Raw genomic sequence first — 21,545 nt, 5'->3', positions numbered from 1 at the left:
CAATATCTGTGATGATTAAATGTCCATCATAGCAAATTGTGAACGACTACAGGAACTACGCTATCTTTATAGTTTATATTACACCCTTTGTGCGCGGTGCCACGATAATTATCACATGGTATGAGATGGTTATGGTCGCATATTTTCTTGTCTTCGAGAATGAAGAGCTCTTCGAAGATGTGGCAGTGTGTAGCTTTTCGCAACTCAACTTCTTGCTCTACAATCATATAGATGTCGTATGGACACCAACACACTGTAGCCATATCTTCAGCTAGTTGACCCATCTCATCAGCGAACCACTGCATACAATCCTCTTCACGGCATGCCCTATAGAAATATAGAGTGTCATCGTATGACCACTTTAAGTAGTAACCCACAGCTGCCGGAATATGATGTTGAGGTTTTTCAGGTTCATCAGTAGGCTTCAAAACGGATTCTAAGTCGGCGTATACCACGAAAGGGGCCCTTTTTTTATTTTTATGTATTTTGAACATGAGAATGTTTTTACGCTACTCAGGCATCTTGATGGATGTTTCATTGATTCTCTGACAATCCCCAGTATGTTTCTCTAGTGTTTCTTGGGATCGAAAGTAATATAGGCAGCGATCACAAAAGTACTTCTGACCATGTATCTTACTCAACTGTTTCGATAAAATTCTTGATAGGTTTTTTTCCATACGTAGTGATAACGAACTGGAGTTTCAGATTAATCATAATTATCTTGAATCAGTCTAGCTTTCTTCTCCTTTGTGAGGTATGTAGGTAGGATAATGAACATTTCTCATTCATTTTGAAGGATGTAGCATTTTTCAGCAAAATTTGAGGTGGAAGTTCTATGAATGATGACCCCAGCTGCGGTGTGAACTTATTTATATTCATACCCAAGTTCACGATCTTCTTCAATGCCAAGCCGCAATCCCTTTCTTGAAACTCTTAGAGCTCTCTAGGAATTGGTGTTGTAACTTTTTCATCAAACCAATCGTTGAGGGCGGTGTCTCTATATATGGGAGAGTTCATAGTAGTGAAGTTCTTGTACTCCTTCAGTACTATGTCCCCCTTCACTATCCCAAATTCTCCGCAGAAGGTGGTATTTACCTTGATAGATTCATCCTTCTTCAGAGCATTCCGAATTCGCCGCTTGAAGAGAGCCTTGCAGTCATCCATAAAAGCTAAGGGGTCCTAATGAGATTTTCAATCTCGAACATCTGATCTCTGATCAAGGTTAATACCACCTTCTGCGGAGAATTTGAGATAGTGGAGGGGGACATAGTACTGAAGGAGTACAAGAACTTCACTACTCAACCGCCCTCAACGGTTGGTTCAACCAACCGTTGAGGGCGTTACAACACCAATACTTAGAGAGCTAGAAAAGTTTCAAGAAAGGGACAGCGGCTGGGCGTTGAAGAAGATCGTGAACTTGGGTGTGAATATAAATAAGTTCACACCGCACCTGGGGTCATCATTCATAGAACTTCCACCTCAAATTTTGCTGAAAATGCTTGCATAAATGTGAAAAAAGACGATAAGGCCTGCTTTGCATGGGCTGTTATCTCAGCACTTTATCCTGTGCAAAAAAGTGCTAACCGTACTTCATCATATCCTCACAATTCTGAAGCATTGAAACTTGGAGAAATTCATTCTCCAATGACTGTTAGACAAATTCCGAGATTTGAAAACTTGAATGATCACTAAAGAAAAGTACATTTCCTTCACGAAACATGTGGATGATACTCCAGATTCTTTCCGCTTCATGACTTTATCTCTGGATATGTTAGCATCATACTTGACAAAGTTTCCTAATGTTGAAGTTCAGTTCTCTGAGTTACCTGAAAACTTGGTTAAATTACTTACTAAGAAGGGGGTCATGCCTTCTGATCATATTGATTCTTTCGATAGATTCGATGAAGCTACATTTCTTCTCCTTTTATTTGACTTGCTGTACATGACGATCCGACTATTGTTAACGAAAATGTGGCTTAATGACCTTCTGACATCTTTGTTTTCTCTCTGTCGATGAATTCTGCATTTGTTTTCCTTACATTTGATGTGCTGCACGTAGAGATTCAACTATCATCAATGAAGATGTGACTTAGTACCTTCCTGACAGTTGCGCCATTTTTATTTTAATAACTCATTCATTTTAACAAATCATCATACATTTTCTACCACGTCACCACCTCCCACGCTGACTACGTCACTTTCAAAGTTTTTATGTTTCATCACTATTATTATTATTTGACTCTCATTCTCCAATATAATTCCATCTTACACAATCAACCGACCAATATTTGATTTCTCCATTCTGAATAGCTGACCGACATCACTCTGTATCAGAAGTTAACCTGAGTGTTCCACAATGTTCCGTTCAGGAGTCTGAAAATTCGGAAAACGAACCTTCATACGACAAAGTATGGACTTCAGTCATCTCCTGATGATGCTCATTTGGTTAGCGAAACGCGTTAAGTGATAGATGAATGTCATATTGAAATATGATAATGGCTACGACAATAACGATGAAACGGTAACGAATAAACGCACGCAAAACGGTCGAAAACGCACGCAAAACGGTCGAATACTTCATTTTCCTCATTTTCGAATGTTAACTCCACAATACGTACCTCCTCGATACCTTTGGTGTCATCTCTTTTTCTCCTAATGATGCTAACTTGGTAAACAAAGATATGGCTCAGTGTTCTTGTGACATGTTGGAACGCCAGACTTTTGTTGAACTGTCATGTTTTTTTCCAAATGACGCACCCTGTATACACATTGATTCATTATTATTAATATATCAATTTCGCGCTTCCAATTTTCATCGAGTTGTTCATGCCTAATTTTGAAACCGGCAACACTACATTGCCTCACGAACACCAATTCATCTTACAACCGACAACACCTGCTGCGCTAGAAACGTAAAACCTCCATACCATCTCCATCTCTCTTAACCTCGATTACGTCACACGCGTCTCTAGCTCTTACACACACATACACATCTTTATATGAAATATTAGTTCTTTCCCAAATATAAGAATATTTTCCTTTCTCCAACATGATAATGACGATTACAACTTCCCTAACATTCTACGGAAATCAAAAAAATGCGGTCCCGACAAAACTAACGCTGTAAATACCCATCATTCGCAATTACTTTCAATGTCTTACATTGATATAGAGGTTAAGGACAATGTCTACCACGCGGACGATCCGGGTTCGATTCTCATAACTATAAACGTGACAAGGGGGCCAAGAAGCGAGGCGGAGTCTCAAAGGAGGCCGATCGGTGATGCGAATACTAAGGGGGCCGAGTTCCACGCTTGAATCGCTACGATACTCATTGCATCCTGCGTCGATGACGTCACACGTTTCTCTCTTCCAATCACTAATGTTCCTCTCCGACTCACTTACCAGCGACGCACGACCTTGAAGTGGGCCAGAATCCACCTTGTTCATCTACTGGTTTGAATTTCTCGCTGTATGCGAGGTAGCTTCTGATTCATAATGAACGTCTGGCAGAGACTGGGCGCTGACCTTTGCCCCTTCCGTGTGAAGTGGGCCTGAGGTCCAATAAACGCCAGAATTGAGCTCCATGAGAAAATACACAGGATTTTGCGCTGGAATTCTCCTAGCTTAATTACTTAAAAACAACGACAGATTGGGCAACTCTGAAGAAGGGTCCGATCAACCATTTTTGAGATCTGAAAATTCCAGATCGGGATAGACAAAACTTAACAGAATATAGACAATACCGAGGTGAGTCTTGCAGGAATTTTTTGTTAAGTTTGGAGGTGAGCGCGGCAAAGCTAACAACTTTGACAAGTGTACAGGCGGGAGTCAAAAATAGTCGAAGAGTTTACAATGGGAGTAAAGCATCCTCTATGAGAAACGGTATCATTTGCCGGGCTGCAACAGGCCCTTGAAATCGCTGAGAAAGGCGGAATAATACAAGTATTTGACGAACCCTGGCTCGGGACAAATGCGATCCCCGCTGCTATGTAGTTCGAAAAAAACCATAGTGTGCGGTGATCTATACATCAAAATGGATAACAAGGTAAACAATATAAACTAAAAAAAACTCATAGACATTATGGAATGTTATCAAGTTGAAGTCTATGGTGACTGAATACACCAGGATTGTGACAACTACCAGAGACACCAGCTGTTAATCAATTGATTATATAATGACAAATATATCAAATGATGCCGAATCTAAGGTATTTGACCCGGGATTCTCAGACCATTATGCCCAATAACTCACTTGGCAGACTTCAAATGATAACAACAAAATCAACGAAAATTACATCCAAAAACGAATAACGAACGAAAATACTATTTCCAACTTCAAACACTATTTCAATAAAGAACCACTGAATTTATCGACATCAGACGATATAAATATACTCTACAAGTGGAGTTCCGTTTCACATGTGGTGGTGGACGGACGTGCCGATAGCGACCGTCCACAAAGAAGGTACGCGGACGCCATTTTTGGAGACGGAATTCAGTTTGTATTGTGATATAACGAGCCAGCAATCGTATTGTGTTGATAAAAATTGTTTGTGTTTGTGTAAAATGTTTATAATACCTGCTCCCATTCACGCCGGTTGGAGTCCATGGTGGACCGGATGTCCACGTGGGAGTGGGATCGCAACAAAACTATTTTATGAAGAAGACAATAGTTTTATTTCCAAGAACAGTAGACCTCATTTCGGACACAGACTTGCAAACTGCAAGACAGTCTTTGTCCCCCGACGAAGCTAAATACAAATGATACAAAAACAAATTTCATTATGTCTCGAAAATTGACAAGTAAATGACAAGTTTGAGCCAAAAAAGAAAAGTTTTATAGCGATCTCATATTGAATGCTGAGAACCATTAGGAGAGTTAGTGAATTTGAAGCTGGATGACAAGAAAGTATTGAATAACGAAATCAACATCTGCTTAACTAACGAAATTATTGTAAATACATGCCACATCGCAAACCTATTCGCAGATTACTTTGCAAACTCAATAATTGATAAATATGCCTAGTGTCGAAAATTGCACATTACCTGAAACTAATAGAACTCATTCTTCTACGAACCATATGACCAGAACGAAGTAAGTAAGTAACATAATTTTAAACCTGAAAAACTGAACCTTCTTAAATATCCTTTATGACGAGCTACCAACAGTGCTTATCAAAGCCTGTCGGAATGAATTCAGTTTCTAAATCACTCAAATTATAAATATGACAATGAGAGTTGGTCATTTTCCAAATATCTTGAAAATATGAAAAACCACCACAGTAAATAAGAACGGTGACCCTCAACAAATTGGAAACTATAGAGCAATTACGACATTGAGTCCAATAGCCAAAGTAATTGAAAGAGGAATCTATATACGCTATATACGCCTAACACATTTTTTGGGAAAATATAACATTCTCTCCGGTAGTCAACACGGGTTTAGAAAGGGGTTATCAACCCAAACTGCAACAGCTGAGGTCACCCAGTATATATATATATATATATATATATATATATATATATATATATATATATATATATATATATATATATATATATATATATATATATATATATAAAATTATCGCTTCCTCTTTTCAAGAAAAAAATTGAAAAATGCTGAATAATTTATGAACTATTGCAAAAATGCCTAATTTATTTTAATACTTGTAAGTAGATATGCCCCTTGGATAAATATTGTACTTTCAAAATAATTTATTGAATTTCGGATTTTTCAAAATTTGTTTGCATAACAATAAAAATGTGCTACTAAGTGTAATATGACTTGCCATATCCAAGAACAACTTGGCTACAAATGGTTGATACAGAATCTGAATCTGAATTTGGCCAATACTATCGTGAATCTAATGACATTTTTACTCATCCATCCTCACTTGTTGACTTTATGGAACATATTCAAGGGGTAGCGAAAACGTGTGACACTTTCTGGAACTTCAACAAGCGTTTCCTAATATGGCTGATAACCAGTCCGTTCAAATCTTATTGTTAAGTCATCTGAAAGTAGAACGTACAACGGGTGATGATCAACTCTATTGCCAAATATGCGCCAAATTAGGTAGGTAGGTCTAAAGTGAGTGGGTCTATTCGACCCTCCACCGCAACCCATAAGGGTTTATTGTGGCTCACAACTATTCACACTCGGACAAATAAACCCAGCTTCTTAACGAAGCCGATTAGTTTGTATGGTGAGTGGTCTCTCAAGTCACATGATGAGAATACGGATCTGCCGAACTCAAAGAACCTGATTCGGTCCCCGGCGGGGCAGGCACAAAGTATATGCTCTACAGTTTCATCATTTTTCAGACAGAGGTGACACACACTGTCTTCCGACAGTTCAAGTCTCTGCATGTGATGATTCAAATGACAGTGACCTGTATGAAGACCTGTTAGACATCGTAGTTCATCCCTACTGTAGTCCAACAACTATTTGGAATCAAGCTTCGAAGGGTGAATAAACGCCTTGGATTGAACCAATCCTGAAAGATTCTGCAAGAAGTCTATAACTCTTCTTGCCATCCAGGTGTTAAGTGTTTGTTTGGCAAAGCCCAAAGCGATGCCAATGACAGGTTCTGGACCAATGAAGCCGCTTGCAGCACCCTCCTTTGCAAGAGAGTCAGTAGCTTCATTGCCTTCCAGGCTTGTATGTCCAGGAATCCAGATCAGAGACAATCTGTTTAGTCTTCTTATCGAGAAGAGTCCTTTTTTTGCAGTTTGCTACCAATTTAGACGTTGCTCGGTGGGAGCCAAGAGCTTCCAACGCCGCTTGACTGTCCGAGAGTATTTTTATTGACTTGTGAGTGAGGTTAGATTTATCCAATCTCTTCGCACACAATTCTATAGCGTAAATTTCCGCTTGAAATACAGTCGCAGAAGTTCCTAGGCAGGTAGATAACTCTGCCCTGGGTCTGCGACTGAAAACACCTGCACCAGAACCGGAAGGTGTTTTTGATCCATATGTGAACCAACAACTATCTGCTCCTAATATTATCTTCTCCCGCAGGATACAGCGCCAAACTAACTGACTATTATAGGACAACAAGTATATCTGAGTCATCAGTCAATCTTCACCAGTCAATATTCAATCATGACTCTACTTCTGACCGAAGCACCAAACTCTTACGATGGTTCAAAATAGATGAACCTTCAATCCAGCAGACTACTATTATAATCTCAATTTCATAAACTACACCTCACAATCTGATATCCACAAACTTCAATTGAAAAATATATCACATGTTTCGCTCACACAGTAGCTTTATCAAAAGTGATTTGAAATCACTGTCGTGATATATGTTTCAAATTAAGTTTGTGGAGATCAAATCGTGAGGTGTAGCTTATGAAATTACTATGCATCTTCATCAAGTAACGGTCCGATCAATCAAAAAAATATAATCTCCATACAGTCATTGTTCTCTGTGGTTCTGGCGTTGAATCTGGACATTATTATGCATTGCTCAGAGATGAAACGGACTGGTTTAAGTTTGACGATAATAATATCACTAAATATTCTGGCAATATCTTGAATTCATTTGAGCTTCTGGATACACCCTACATTGGCAGATAAAGATCTTCAGATGATGTGGTGCTGCAGACTTTTCCGGGTTTTCCTGCAGGTGAAAAAGCAAATGCGCCACTGAAATCAATCAAGTCGCCCCAGAGCGCCAATTAATTTTTGTTGCTGTTTCATAATTCTGTAATTTGTATCTCTTTCTTTTTTTATATAAAATTTTGGATAGTTACGAAAAATATTTCTGAAAGTTGAGTTTTTAGAGTACAGAGCGAAATGCTGTCCGGGGTTCAAATACTCCCATGCAAAAGTTCTGATTGGAATTTTGAGTTCAACTTTTGAGAAGGTGATGTATAGTCAAAAATTTTTAAATAATTTTTTCTGCCGAAATTTAGTTTTGTCTATGTCTCCAACTGTCATAACTAGCTGATTTTTATGAGTGTTCAAAGATCGGTCCACTATTGTTATTGTCAATATAGGTTTTTGGCAGAAGTGTGTACCTTTTCCAAGTCTACCTCTGTTTTGGGGTTTACTTTGGATGCCGGTTTTACTAATGAGTTAGAAATAATATCCATTCTAGTTCCTTTATTTTTTGATGATGAAATGTCAGATAATTATTGATTCAATGCATTCATGTCAACATTATTTGGTCATGTAGAGGGGGCGTATGCTGCTCGATTAATTTTACCATTTTTATATTTGATGAGCGGTTCTTCCTCTATAGTGATTTAATTCAGCGTGGTTTGAAGTCCTTCATGCGTTGAACAGCTGCAAGCTCAAGCTAAAATTGTGAGAATTTCAATATTTTCTGCTCTAAGTGCTAGTAAATATTTGGCAATATATTTTCTCATAATACCTATTACAACGTTGTTGTGACGCCTATTTAAACGACAAGGTAAACATTCTCATTATTGTGAATTTTCAATATTTTCCTAGATTGATCTATATGATCTATAATTTTTACCCGTATGTTATAAAACCCTGCTTATGCACTTTCTATTCAAGTAGTGGACTTTTCCAAATTATAATATATAAACGGTCTAAGGCTTAGACCGTTGAAGCTTGAAATATTATGTATAGTAGTTTGTAAACAGTTTTCGAGCAATCAGGACACTTGATTTCAAATGAACTGGGAGTATGTTCATTGCTAGTGTATTTTCAATTTGTTATAAGTATCATCATAAAACTTGTACTTAACCGTCTTATAAAGTAACTTCACAATTCTTATGCACAATTGTTGGTTTTGGAATGAAATATAATCATTAATTTCATTCGTAATATCACAAACTGGCGGTAAACTAATCGTGGGTCATACAATCGATATGAGATAATTTTTGAAGTACGGTTAAATTGACATCACAATACCATGTGGGTTCTTGAACTGAACAATAGAATTCTCTGTCATATGAAAAACATTGGCTAAGAGAATTTTTCAGTTTTTTTTTAAGTTTTCAATTCCACCCTATTTCCTACCATTGCTTCCACTTTTCCTAATTATTTCTATTAGATGCATTCAAGTTCATTTTTGAAAAGCAGCATCTTCGTATATGACAAAATCATTCAACAGATTTTGACAAAGGGTTATGAATTTTTCGAGATTATTACTCTCCCCATCGTAGGATTTGATATTTTCTAAATTAGATTTTAAAAGGTTTCAGTCGTATATTAAAGGCTCTACTGGAGGCATGTTTGGAATATTTTGGTTATTATCTTCGACTAACAGATTATTCAACAGTTGCAAAATATTTTCGGTATCATTCATAAAGTTTCGATTTTGTATCTTTCAATCGACAACAATTCCACTTTCGAATTCAGTATATACTTTATCACTAAATTGATGGATGTAGCCGTTACTATGTGATAGGAGATCATGATGAAAAGAGAAATGAAAATTTCTATGTTTTTTTACCACTTTTATTTGTAACTAACGTTACTGCAGTTTCGTCCTATATGGACATTTTCAAACTTAAACAATAAACTAAGAATGATTCATTACATTCGCTAATATATACCATTCAGGTACTTGATTGAGTACCTGAATTTGAAGTTCACAATGCGCATGTACCAATTTAAAAACCGGAGAGTAAATTTAATCGATTTGGTCATTTAACAGGTTGCACCCGCAATGTTTATGCTTGTGAATTTCCAAGGATTCTAAATAATTGAGTTTGCAACCCTTCCTTGCAAAGTGCAGAATTTTCGTATCGTTTAGATTCGGAAACTTGTGGTTGCATACCAAGGAATGGTTTGAAAACGTCGAATCATTTTTTCCCAGTCTGAAGGATCTTTCATGTTCAGCATACCGTTTTTAGAAATTCCGTCCGCATTGTCCCACATAAACACTATTACACTATAGACACTTGAGCTTATAAACTCCAGATTTTTCCAACTTGTCGACCTTATCTTTGGCATTGAAAAGAAAATGAGATAACCTGGCATGTGGTCTGAATGCTACTTCCACATTGTTTTTTCTGAAATAACCTACGATAATTTCTGTTCTTTTTCCAAAATATGTTAGCATAACCCATTTCTTGATTTCTGGTTGTTTGACCTGAGGATATATTAATCTGCAAGTGAATTTTTGACTTTGTTTCCTGACTAACTTCTGGATAGTATCTGCGTTGAAACCGTTATTATGACCTATCTGTGTATTTGTATCAATTTCTCTAGCTAGATTGTCTGCAGACAAAAGCAGTGAGAATGCTCTGTGCAGCATTGAATTGTAGGCTGCTAATTTATGACTGTCTGGATGGAAAGAATCGCTTGGGATATTGATGTCTGTATAGCTAGGTTTTCTGAAAACATTGAACTCGAATTTATTCTGATTGTGTGTAATGACCAGGTCTAAGAAATTTATTTGTCTATCTATCTCTGTTTCGAGTGTGAACTGAATGTTGCTATTGAGATTGTTCATGAATGTCATAAATTGGTTCAGCTGTCGTGTAGTACCTCTGAAACAGGCAAGAATATCGTCTACATATCTGTACCAAAAATGAATGTTTTTTACCCAGGTCGGAGTTTACAATCTTGGTCTCCAAGTTGTTCATAAATATGTCTGCTAAAAGTGGACTGAGGGGTGAGCCCATTGGTAAACCTGAATCCTGTTTATAGAATTTGTTGTTGAACTGTAGGTAACTCTGATTTAGGCACACATCGAAAGCTGTTGAAACTTCAAAGGAAGTGATATGGTCCACTTTGGCTTTATCTAATATGTCTAAAATGAGGGGGTTACACTCTTTATACGGTATGTTGGAGAACATACTCTTTACATCGAAAAAACTCAAATTGAATAATGTGGCGTGGTTTGGTTCCTTAAGTTTTCTACTAAAGTCAGTGAATTTTTAATTCTGTGAGGTGGGACGAAATTGGTAATATTTTTGAATAACTTGTTAAGACGAATTCCTAGTTCTCTTACCGGACTATTTATATACGAAACTACCGGTCTTATGGGGTTATCCTCTTTATGTGTTTTTATCAGGCCATACAGTTTAGGGCAAGAGATGTTCATGTTGGTGATTCTCCGTTTCTCTGATTCCGTGAAAATAATTTTAGTACCCAAGAGAAAGTTTTTTAGTTCATTTTGACTATTTTTCGTCGGGTCTTTCTTGATGACTGTAAGGTTTTCATCTCGAATGTCTGACTCAATTTTCTGAACATAAGCTTCTCGTTCAAGGATAACTATGGCATTCAATTTATCAGCTTTCGTGAAAACAAGATCATTATTTCTTATTTTTGTTGTATAGTTTTCATTATGCCGGTGTCTCTGCTGTTTAATAAAGAGAATGGATGGTTCTGAATAACATTTATCTTGTATGCCCCTATATCTCTATTATTGTTTGCAGACAATCTAGCTAGGGAAATTGGTACAATTACACAGATAGGTCATAATAACGGTTTCAACGCAGATACTATCCAGAAGTTAGTCAGGAAACAAAGTCGGAAATTCACTTGCAGATTAATATATCCTCAGGTCAAACAACCAGAAATCAAGAAATGGGTAACGCTAACATATTTTGGAAAAAGAACAGAAATTATCGCAGGTTTCTTCAGAAAAAACAATGTGGAAGTAGCATTCAGACCACATGCCAGGTTATCCCTTCAATGCCAAAGATAAGGTCGACAAGTTGGAAAAATCTGGAGTTTATAAGCTTAAGTGTCCGGAATGTAATACTGTTTATGTGGGACAATGCGGACTAAATTTCCAAAAACGGTATGCTGAACATGAAAGGTCCTTCAGACTGGGAAAAAATGATTCGACGTTTTCAAATCATTCCTTGGCATGCAACCACAAGTTTCCGAATCTAAACGATACGGAAATTCTGCACTATGCAAGGAAGGGTTGCAAACTCAATTATTTAGAATCATTGGAAATTCACAAGCATAAACATTGCGGGTGCAACCTGTTAAATGACCAAATCGATTTAATTTACTCTCCGGTTTTTAAATTGGCACATGCGCATTGTGAACTGTAAATTCATGTACTCAATCAAGTACCTCAATGGTATATATTAGCGAATGTAATGAATCATTCTTAGTTTATTGTTTAAGTTTGAAAATGTCCATATAGGACAAAACTGCAGTAACTTTATCACTATAAATATTTTTATTGTCAGTTAATTTTGCAAGTAAATGTAATGTCAATATCCAATATTCAGTTAGATATAAAGTCACTACTCTAACTTTCCCAAAGTTCTTGAATAGAGGCGTTAGGAAAAAAAAGATATTTGGAATTTACAGTTCAGTTATTGAGCCTAGCAGTCTTCTGGTTTCTTTCTCGATCTTTTCTCAGCTACAATGCAAATGCTTTCTTTCACGACTGCGAGTATCCTATCAACTGCAACAGTTATGTATTGAAAATATCAATAATTTTTGGAAGAAAATCATTCATTTTTTTCGGAAGATGATATACTGAACACTGAATATGACCTAGTAGAAAATGTTAATGAGGAAGTGATATACTGAATACATTTCTAGTCTTTAAAATAATGGGGTTATAGAAAAAGAATTTCCATCATGAGGTGATTGATTTTTTTCTACGAATACTGTCACTTGTTCCTAACTACGAGAAATTGAAAAATGGCAATGAAAAATTTCAACGTTTTTAAATCATTGAAGTCATAAAAAAATCACCCCCCTATGTCGAATAATTAATTTTCTTCTCAGTAAACCGCCATCTGTCATCAATTTTGAGAAATTAAAGATAAAATAAACCGTAGGTACACTGAATTCTGTTTTTATTATTGGTTAGGTTAGATGATTTTGTTACAAGTGATAAATTTGTCATTTCTCAGGATTTCAACATACTGGAAACCAACAACATGTGTCAAAGTATTGTTGTAAATCATATCCTGAAAAAAGAATCACATCGACCGCCGCTGGTTGTCGTCAATCGATTGTGACTTGGTCAAGGTCGTGCTCAAGTCGCTTCGAGAAACTTCCAGGGATTTTCCTATCGGCTTCCAGAGATATTCATTACCATATATGAATACAACCAACATGCAAATCGAAAAGTCTAGTTGGAAGTACGGTACGAAGTGATTTAATAAGGTCGTATACATTTGAATATTACTTTGAAGTTTCTTTCAAAGTGTTTGTGTTGTATTGTCAATGTAGGAGTGAAATAAAGTTGAGATCAATTGTACATCGTAGTCAATTATTGTCAAACTCAAGAAAGAAACGAAACAGTATAACTGAAAGTTTTTCTAATATTTGAGGAATGATAATTATTGGAAAAAATAAAATAGGTAGATGTAGCATCATGCATAGCTAGGTATACTTTTTATTGATTCATAAAAAAGACTCGTTTTCGGTTAAGCCTTTTCCTTTGAAAAAACTACAATCAATCTTTATCACTTACATGAAAAAAAATGTTTCACTCAAAATAAATTGTGCTAATGAATCCTTGAAAATATTTGACCCATATAGAAAAACAAGTATAGAAAATGAGGAATTATTTTGAAAGTTTTCCAGGTCCTTTCAAATTTACAAAGATAAAAAAAGCTTTGTATAAGACAAAAAATTCGAAGGGAAAGATTGGAAGTAGAGGTCGGTACAAATTACTTTTGAAGCAAATATTCTACTATTATACCTTCTGGATATACTCTCCTCAGAAACTCATAGTACCCAACCAATTTCTGAACCTTTCGATATAAAGAAATATGTTTACGATTCGCAACTCTCACTATTACAATTTTCATCTGATATTTCTAACTTGTGCCCAAAATGTAGCAAATTCAAAGGTGCAGAAAATATGAATTGGGTAAACTGTAATCTCTGTATAAAATGGATTCATTTAAAAGTGACATACAAGCCAATTCACTTCCATGGAGCCTTTACTCCAGAAGTTATATATTATTCCCATATTTGCACCAGTAATTTCAATGTGAAGTCGTACTTTGAATTAGAGCCTCAGGATATCATTTACAAAAAATGGACCATTTAACGTCTGATTTTCTTTGTTCAATTATGTTGTTGCACGATATAACTGTACTTTTAATCTAACAATTAACAAATTAGGACAAATTTTCGTATATTTCCAACAATAATAATACTTTTTTCAATGAAGTTGTCCAAATGATTACAAAAAAATCTTATGGCAACACTTGTCTGAATATTGTCTATGAGGTGATTTTTTCTCAGCATTCATGTGTTTTCACTCCTGACCTAATCCGTTTGATTCCACCCAGAGAAGCGTTCAGCTTAGTACTGCTACCTAGCGTTTGGAATTCCAATTGAACACACATTGAACTATATCAGTTCCAACTTATCACATTTGAACTACATTTTTTAGAAATTCTTTCATTTGCAAAACGGCCTTATTGTCAAATGAACTTCCTGACATGGTTTTCCCAAATGAATTTAATCAACAGCGATTTGTATCCGAAGTGAATTATTGGTGTTCCTTTGATTTAGAGACATCATCATTCAAATAATTCAGTTAACTTATGAAATATCGCTTCTTACTGAATATGAGAGTCAACCAATAACAACGAAACTTTTTTATTATGATATGTATTAGAAAATTTTTGTCAGATTTTCATAAAAAAAAAATTATACCGTTCAATTCGAGGTAGTATACCCAGTTTTCAATGATAATTGCTATCGCCTACAGACCGTAGGACGAGTTGTTCAAAATTTTGATTTTGCATAACTGCCATCAATTACCTGAAGATTGCTAAACAAAAACTAAAATCTTGAATATGACAACGCCGGTGTCTATTCTTCTGTTATCATTACTTCAATATATCACTACACCCAAAGCACACCTGAAAATATTAAATAATACTCACGTTCAGTTCCAGTACTACACCAAGGCAATAGGTTGTAATTGAAATAACATAGGTAATTGCGATAATGCTCAAAGTGAGAAGGTAATGTAGCTTTTCCGACATTGGTACATTGGGATCTCTTCCTATTATCGTTGTCTCAATGACTTCTCTTGTTACAAAACATTCAATCGGGAAAGTAAGAAGAATTTGGACGCTGAATAACAAGCGGCTAACATTCATGAGATCGTCGTCCCAACAATAGTTCTCCAAAAGATCCCCTAAACATTTAACAGTTTCAGCTAAGGAACTAAAAGTAATGTAAGTTATAGAATAATCATCATGAAAGCAATAAATCATTTTTTTTCATTTTTGTGCTTTTTCTGACTAGATATAAACCAGCACCTAAAATAAATCAATAGACAGCGCTGTTTTGACATATAATTGGTCTCTTTAGTGGTGCTTGGCTGAACCATAAATGCATTGTTAGACTCATTCTTTTTCAAAAGATATTCATGAGTGAAAGTAACGATATCTTTTAACTGACTTACTTATATTTTTTATCTTTATTTATTTCTAAGTTGTTACTATTTATGTCTTCTCTTTTATAAACTTAACTTTTACTCTTTTATATATATTGGAATATATGCGTGACTAGCATATATACTACCGGAAAATGTAGATGGCGTTTGTCTTGTAAATGTACCGAATACGGATAAAATTTCAGCTTTTCGACAATTTTCTTCACGAATGGCTGAAAAACCCTCAGCCTGGAGATATTCGACATACTCGTATTCTACCTGACCTGAAAAGTCTCGGGCCTAACAGAAAGCTATTGAAATTTCGTCATATTCTACTCATAGGTTTATAATAAATCGTGCTAAAAGTGACACTACTTTTGTTATTTTCAAAACAATGAATCAAAAAAAATCATGTTTTGATTTCAAACTGCTTCTTGATGAAAAAAAAACTGTACAAGCGAAGCAATGGCCTGAATAGTGTTATAAGGACTCCGCCTTATCAGAAACAACAATTAAACGTTGGTTTGGTGACTTCAAACTTGGTCGTAGAGACACCGATGATGCAAATCGCAGTGGACGTTCAAATGAGGCAGTAACACCAGGAAACAAAAAACATAAAATAGCATTAAAATCGGCTGGAAAGGTTATGGTCTTGGTATTTTGAGATGTGCGTGATGTTGTATTCATCGACTATCTTGAAAAGGGAGATACCATCAACAGTGAATATTATTGGAGCGTTTGGAGGCCGAAATTGCAAATGAACGACCTCATATGGCAAAGAAACAAAGATTGTTTCATCTAGACAACGCACCGTCAATCAAAACAATGGCAAAATTTCATGAATTAGGCTTAAAATTGCTTCCGCCTCCACCGTATTCCTTAGGTATGGCCTTCAGCGACTTTTTTATGTTTGCAGACCTCAAAAAATACTCACCGGTAAGAAATTTTTTTCAGGTTATTGCTGAAACTGAGGCTTATTTTGAGGTAAAAAATTGATCGTTCTAAAAAGTGGTATTGATATGTTAGAGCGACACTGGAATGTTTATGTGACTCTTGATGGAAATTAAGTTGATCAATAAAGCCAATTTTGAAGAAACTCTCCAGGGTATGCCTAGGGGCTAAGCTCTATACATGTGAACGATATTCCAATAAAGGTCTGATCTGAGCTTTATGAAGCATCAAAAGTTGCTGATGTTTGTATTCAGTCAGATAACTCAATTCACGAATATCAAAAATACACTAGATTCGCGTAGTCGATCAGTTGCAAAGATTTGGGAAGCTGTGTTTATTTTTAATATTCCGGAATTGAGTTTTTTTCGATCCCATAGATAGCATCTTTGGGATATCATCGCCCTCTCTTACTCAAGTTTGTCCTTCGAAGAAATGCACTTGTGGTTCAGCCTAACATCACTGATGGGACCTATGGCGGGTCAAAACAGCACAGTCTGTCTGGTGTTGATGCGCTGTGTATGGGTTTAAGTTTTCAAAAATGTCCATGTTTGGGGTACATCAACTCATTTGAATAGTTTATCTTAATGTAAATATTGTTTTTGATATTTTTTTGGTAAACATAGTATTCCAGTTCATCGTAAACCAAGAAGAAGATTTGTTTCAGTTTCGTCAATTATTCTCCATTAAAGAAGAAATATGTATAATAATATTCATAAAAAAAATTATCTATAGATTGCTTTCTCCTTGAGGGATTCCATCAGATCAAGAATATGAGAATGGGAAATAGTACATTTTTCATTATTACGTCTTCCGGTCGTTGTGATTCGTTAGTAATATACTTGCCTCCATAATCACACGTTGATATGCCGGTGATTTGCACTCAGACAGCATATAATCTAGAAACTTATGGAAAGTGATGAATACTGAGAAAATTTAAAAACATGTGAATACGGCGTGGATGACAATTCTATTGATCTGGTGCATGGAATATTGAAAAATCATTTCAGACAGAAAATAACGGATGAAGGGTGTTGAATTATTTGTTATCTAATACAGAGTACAAATTTTGGATGAAAATAGAAATGAAATAAAATAGTTCGTGAGATCTAGAGTGTTCACTTGAGAATCTAGAACGTTATACAGAGTGTTTAAGTTCAGTATATAAATTGATGAATTTTGTGAGACACGTTATAGCTGGCAGAAAATGATGATTATACTGTGTTGGTCTACTTGATAAAAAAATTAGGGTGTTGAATGTATTTTTTCAGACGCTGAAAAAAAAAGGAAAAGGTGTGAGCCCAGGGTGCTTAAGACACAGTGTTCCAACTATAGCATGAAAATCAATAGATAATAAATGAGCAATATCTAAAAAGTTGTTACATTGGATGTTGGAAATATTAACTGTTATTACTGAAAACGAATTTTCTTATGCAGAATCGAGAAAATTATATATTTTCATGAGAAATATAGAAAATTTAAAAAGTTATAGAGAGTGCTGTGAAAATACCAAAGAATGAATTTTAAAAACATTCTATTGTTGGCATATGTTGGAAAGTGCGAACTAATGTAGCGTATTTCCAGCGGAATAAAATGAAAGTGAGTTCATGAACCTAGAGTGCTCAGAGTCTAGGATGTTTTATAGAGTGGTGAATACTGAAAAATTAATAAAAATGTTGTGAATGCAAAGTGTTCGAGAATATGGAAATTCATAGACTGGTGCATCGCAAATAAAAAACATCACATCAGGCAAAAATAATGTTGAAAAAAGTTATATCTACAAGTGCTATAGCCAAGAGTGTTGTATTGTACTGAGAACGCTTCAAATTTCCTACTTCGCATCTACCTATCTGCATCATCATCGATAGCAAAATATGCCACAGGTCCACACTGTCGCATTTGTTCTGCCTGTTTTTATTGAGTTATGAAAGCCAAGAAAACTAATCCATCACTTCAACATTTGGATGTAGCAATAATTCTGACAGACTATGTGGTTGTTCATTATATTTGCAATTAATTTCATTAAATTGTTATTCAAAAATTCATGAAAGTGTTTTTTTTTTGTAAATCAAATTATTGTTTTTATTTGCTATTTGGAAATTATTCTGTGGAAGACACTACAGCCTAATTGTTTCACTGTGTTTTCTGACAACCATTGAACCATTTTTTTACTAGTTTATATGTTTAGGTCCCATTAGTGTAATCGTCATTGCTCTACTTATTTACAGAATGCAAGTCTTTGCAACATGCTCAGTTTGTTAATAGCAGTAGCTCGTTTCATCTTTGGCTACCAAATCAAAGAAGCATTTCTTATTATGGGTTCAGCCACTATCGATTATAACAAAATATATCTCTGATTCCAACTCTCGTGTCTTCCCTCAAGTACGTCTGGCCAGCATCAGTGCTAGCCGAGTCTTTTTTGTTTCCTCTGTAAATGTTGGTTCCAGCACAGTCTTGGATCTTATATCATACCTAGGTATTCAACACCCGCCATTTATTGTTTCTCCCCTCGAAGTTGAACAGGATTACATAGTATGGTCGATTTGGATGAAATGTCATTTGATTACTAGTCCTTTCTCATTCAATTTTCCCTCTTCAATATTTTCTTAATATATTACCCACATTAGTTAGTCAAAAACTGTCCAATTATCCATCAGTGTCGGATAGATTTACTATACAAGATCTGCTTGAAATATAATCGAATACCGCTGATATGCATATATTTCAAGATGCAAGATTGAGATTGGGAAGAATTTTGCAACTGGTTTACTACCAGATATCTACCAAACTTTCTTGAAATTTTCAATGGACAGTTTTTAAAACCACGAGAACCGTAACATGTGTTTCGCATCCAATAGCTTTCACAAGCGTTTTCTTGGGTGGATCATACCCAATGTAATGCGACACATGTTATGGTTTTGTGAACTATCCGGTGAAAATCTTCCAATAAATTGTTACTATAGTTTATGTTTATATGAAAGTAGCTGTTTCAGGAGGACTTTCTTTCAGTTTATGTCTGAAAGTTACTTCTTTGCATGATCTACACATCCATGTATAGAGTTACTTATTTTCAAATTGATTAATCCTTCCTTTCTTTGGAAGATTCCCTCATCCATTTTTTTGTATCAGATGGAGTAGTTGAAAGCCAAAAACTTTCTTTCCCAAAAAATTAATCACTCCTAAAAATATAACCCTTTCAAATCAAATAAGATTCCTCATGGCTGGGATTAAATCAAATAGGTGAATGAATGTCATTACGATGTCATCGATGACATAAGCAGATCAAGCTTATTCCGTGACATTCAAAATCGTAATTCATGAATGAAGTGTGTGTATTTTCTATAATGTTATCCAATTTGGTACTGAAGAGCCTTAGGGCAAGTGTCTTAAGGCGAAACACGTGTATACCAGTTAGGGTGACAGTGTTCCATGTGAGTACAATTTATTACCATTCATTCAAAGTAGAACTCATGTGAATGATATCTGATTCTTATTCCTCCACGAATGTTCGATATACAAACTGAATAGAGAAAAGTATCTTCTGTATAATTCAGTGTTCATATAGAAGTATTTGTTTCGAAAGAATTTTTTCTTTCGTGTAATTCAATGTTTATATGAAAGTAGCTGTTTCAGGAGGACTTTCTTTCAGTTTGTGTCTGAAAGTTACTCCTTTGCGTGATCTACACATTCATGTATAGAGTTACTTATTTTCAAATTGATTAATCCTTCCTTTCTTTGGAAGATTCTCTCATCCATTTTTTTGTATCAGATGGAGTAGTAGAAAGCCAAAAACTTTCTTTCCCAAAAAATTAATCACTCCTAAAAATATAACCCTTTCAAATCAAATCCATAACATTATCCCATTTTTTTTATTTTGTTTTAGAATCGGGATCATTTAATTTTCTGACTAACTTGAATAGAACTGGTTATCATATAATAGTTACAAATATAAATCTTTACAATCCGGGTAACAACTTAACGTGAACACGCTATTAAAAAAACTCACCTTGAGAATATGCTTTGAAAGTTGTATATCCAGCTATACCAAATAAAATAGCAACAAATAAACTGGTGGCTATAGAAGCATGAGTTACTACTTCCCATTTCTTCTGGTTGGGATCTGTGATAGATCCATATATCAGAAATGTATTATGGTGACACATGAATGCTGAAAATTATTTTCAGTTGATTTTTTTTAATCAAACAAATTTTTACAAGTATATTCACACATGCCAAAACTCCAGCACAATTGTGATAGAACTCAACAACAATAGGTCAATAAATATATCAAACTCTTTTTTTTTTTCTGATTGATTCGGCCGTTACTTGATGAAGATCCATGGTAATTTCATAAACTACAACTCACCATCTAATCTCCACAAACTTTTGGAGTTTGTGGAGATCAAATCGTGAGGTGTAGTGTATGAAATTATTACTCATTGTCTAGCTAGATCAAATATCTAATGTGATGAACATTCTGTGGAAGAAATCAGTTTAGTCACCTGAAATGTTTCAAAATGTTTAAATAGTTACAGCTTGTCAAATCCAGAAAGCGACTTCGTTTTGACTTAGGACTTTCCCTAAGATGCGCACGGTAGAAAACCCTTAAAGACGATCGGAGTTCGATCATAACGACAAGTATAGAACGTGACAGAAGTCTTTGTTCTAAGGAAATGACATTCGAATCAAAATTGAAACGATAAGTTTTGTGTGGTCGATCGAAAGAAATGATTGCTAATGAACTTCATTTCATGCAAAGAGATGCTAATAATGGCATAAGCATGGATCTGAAAAAAGTTCAATAGCTTTGTGCGAAAGCTGCGTGTGTGAGTTTGGGCGGCATTAAAACGATAGTTCGTAAACTGAAAACAACTGAAAATGGTGAGCCATCCTCTTTTTCAACGCCTAATAAAAAATACATAGAAAAACATCAAAATCAGATTTTGATGTTTCATGCATCTTGATGAATCTCCTGAAAAATTTTCATTTTGAAATTTCATCTTCAACCCAAATAAAGTACATTTTCAGAATGGGTCTTTAGTAATATAGCTGCAAGAGTTCTAAGCCATTCTTTATAGAAAAACATGCAAATTTGAGCAGGTCCATTCTGCCAGACCACAGGCCCAGTTCACATGGAATGGACAAAGGTCCGCGCCTCATCTCTGCCAGACGTCAATTCTGTGTAAATTAGGCCTCAGACTTTCAGAGCCCACTTCTTCACTTTTGCCGTCATTCAGTCAACCAATCAGCTAGGCGGGTTCTGGCCCACTTCAAGGT

At 35.5% G+C, this 21,545-nt stretch overlaps 1 protein-coding gene across 2 annotated transcripts in view; it reads right to left on the bottom strand.

The window, feature by feature from the left end:
- LOC111505717 (putative sodium-coupled neutral amino acid transporter 11) overlaps positions 1-21,545 on the bottom strand; it is a 108,236-nt gene that overhangs the window by 20,955 nt on the left and 65,736 nt on the right. For both annotated transcript variants that reach the window (XM_074183419.1, XM_074183420.1), the window contains exons 7-8: positions 20,275-20,436; positions 14,824-15,080 (exon numbers count right to left, since the gene is read on the bottom strand). In XM_074183419.1, the coding sequence (XP_074039520.1) occupies positions 14,824-15,080; positions 20,275-20,436 (419 nt within the window). The remainder of the gene's footprint in view (positions 1-14,823; positions 15,081-20,274; positions 20,437-21,545) is intronic.

The sequence above is a fragment of the Leptinotarsa decemlineata genome, unplaced genomic scaffold (genome assembly GCF_025532065.1).
Source record: "Leptinotarsa decemlineata unplaced genomic scaffold, Ldec_3_MD MMD2_tig00026340_RagTag_RagTag, whole genome shotgun sequence".
In the NCBI taxonomy this organism is placed as follows: Eukaryota; Metazoa; Arthropoda; class Insecta; order Coleoptera; family Chrysomelidae; genus Leptinotarsa; species Leptinotarsa decemlineata.
Note: the sequence above shows the minus strand (reverse complement) of the source record. Positions and strands in the feature narration are given on the sequence as shown.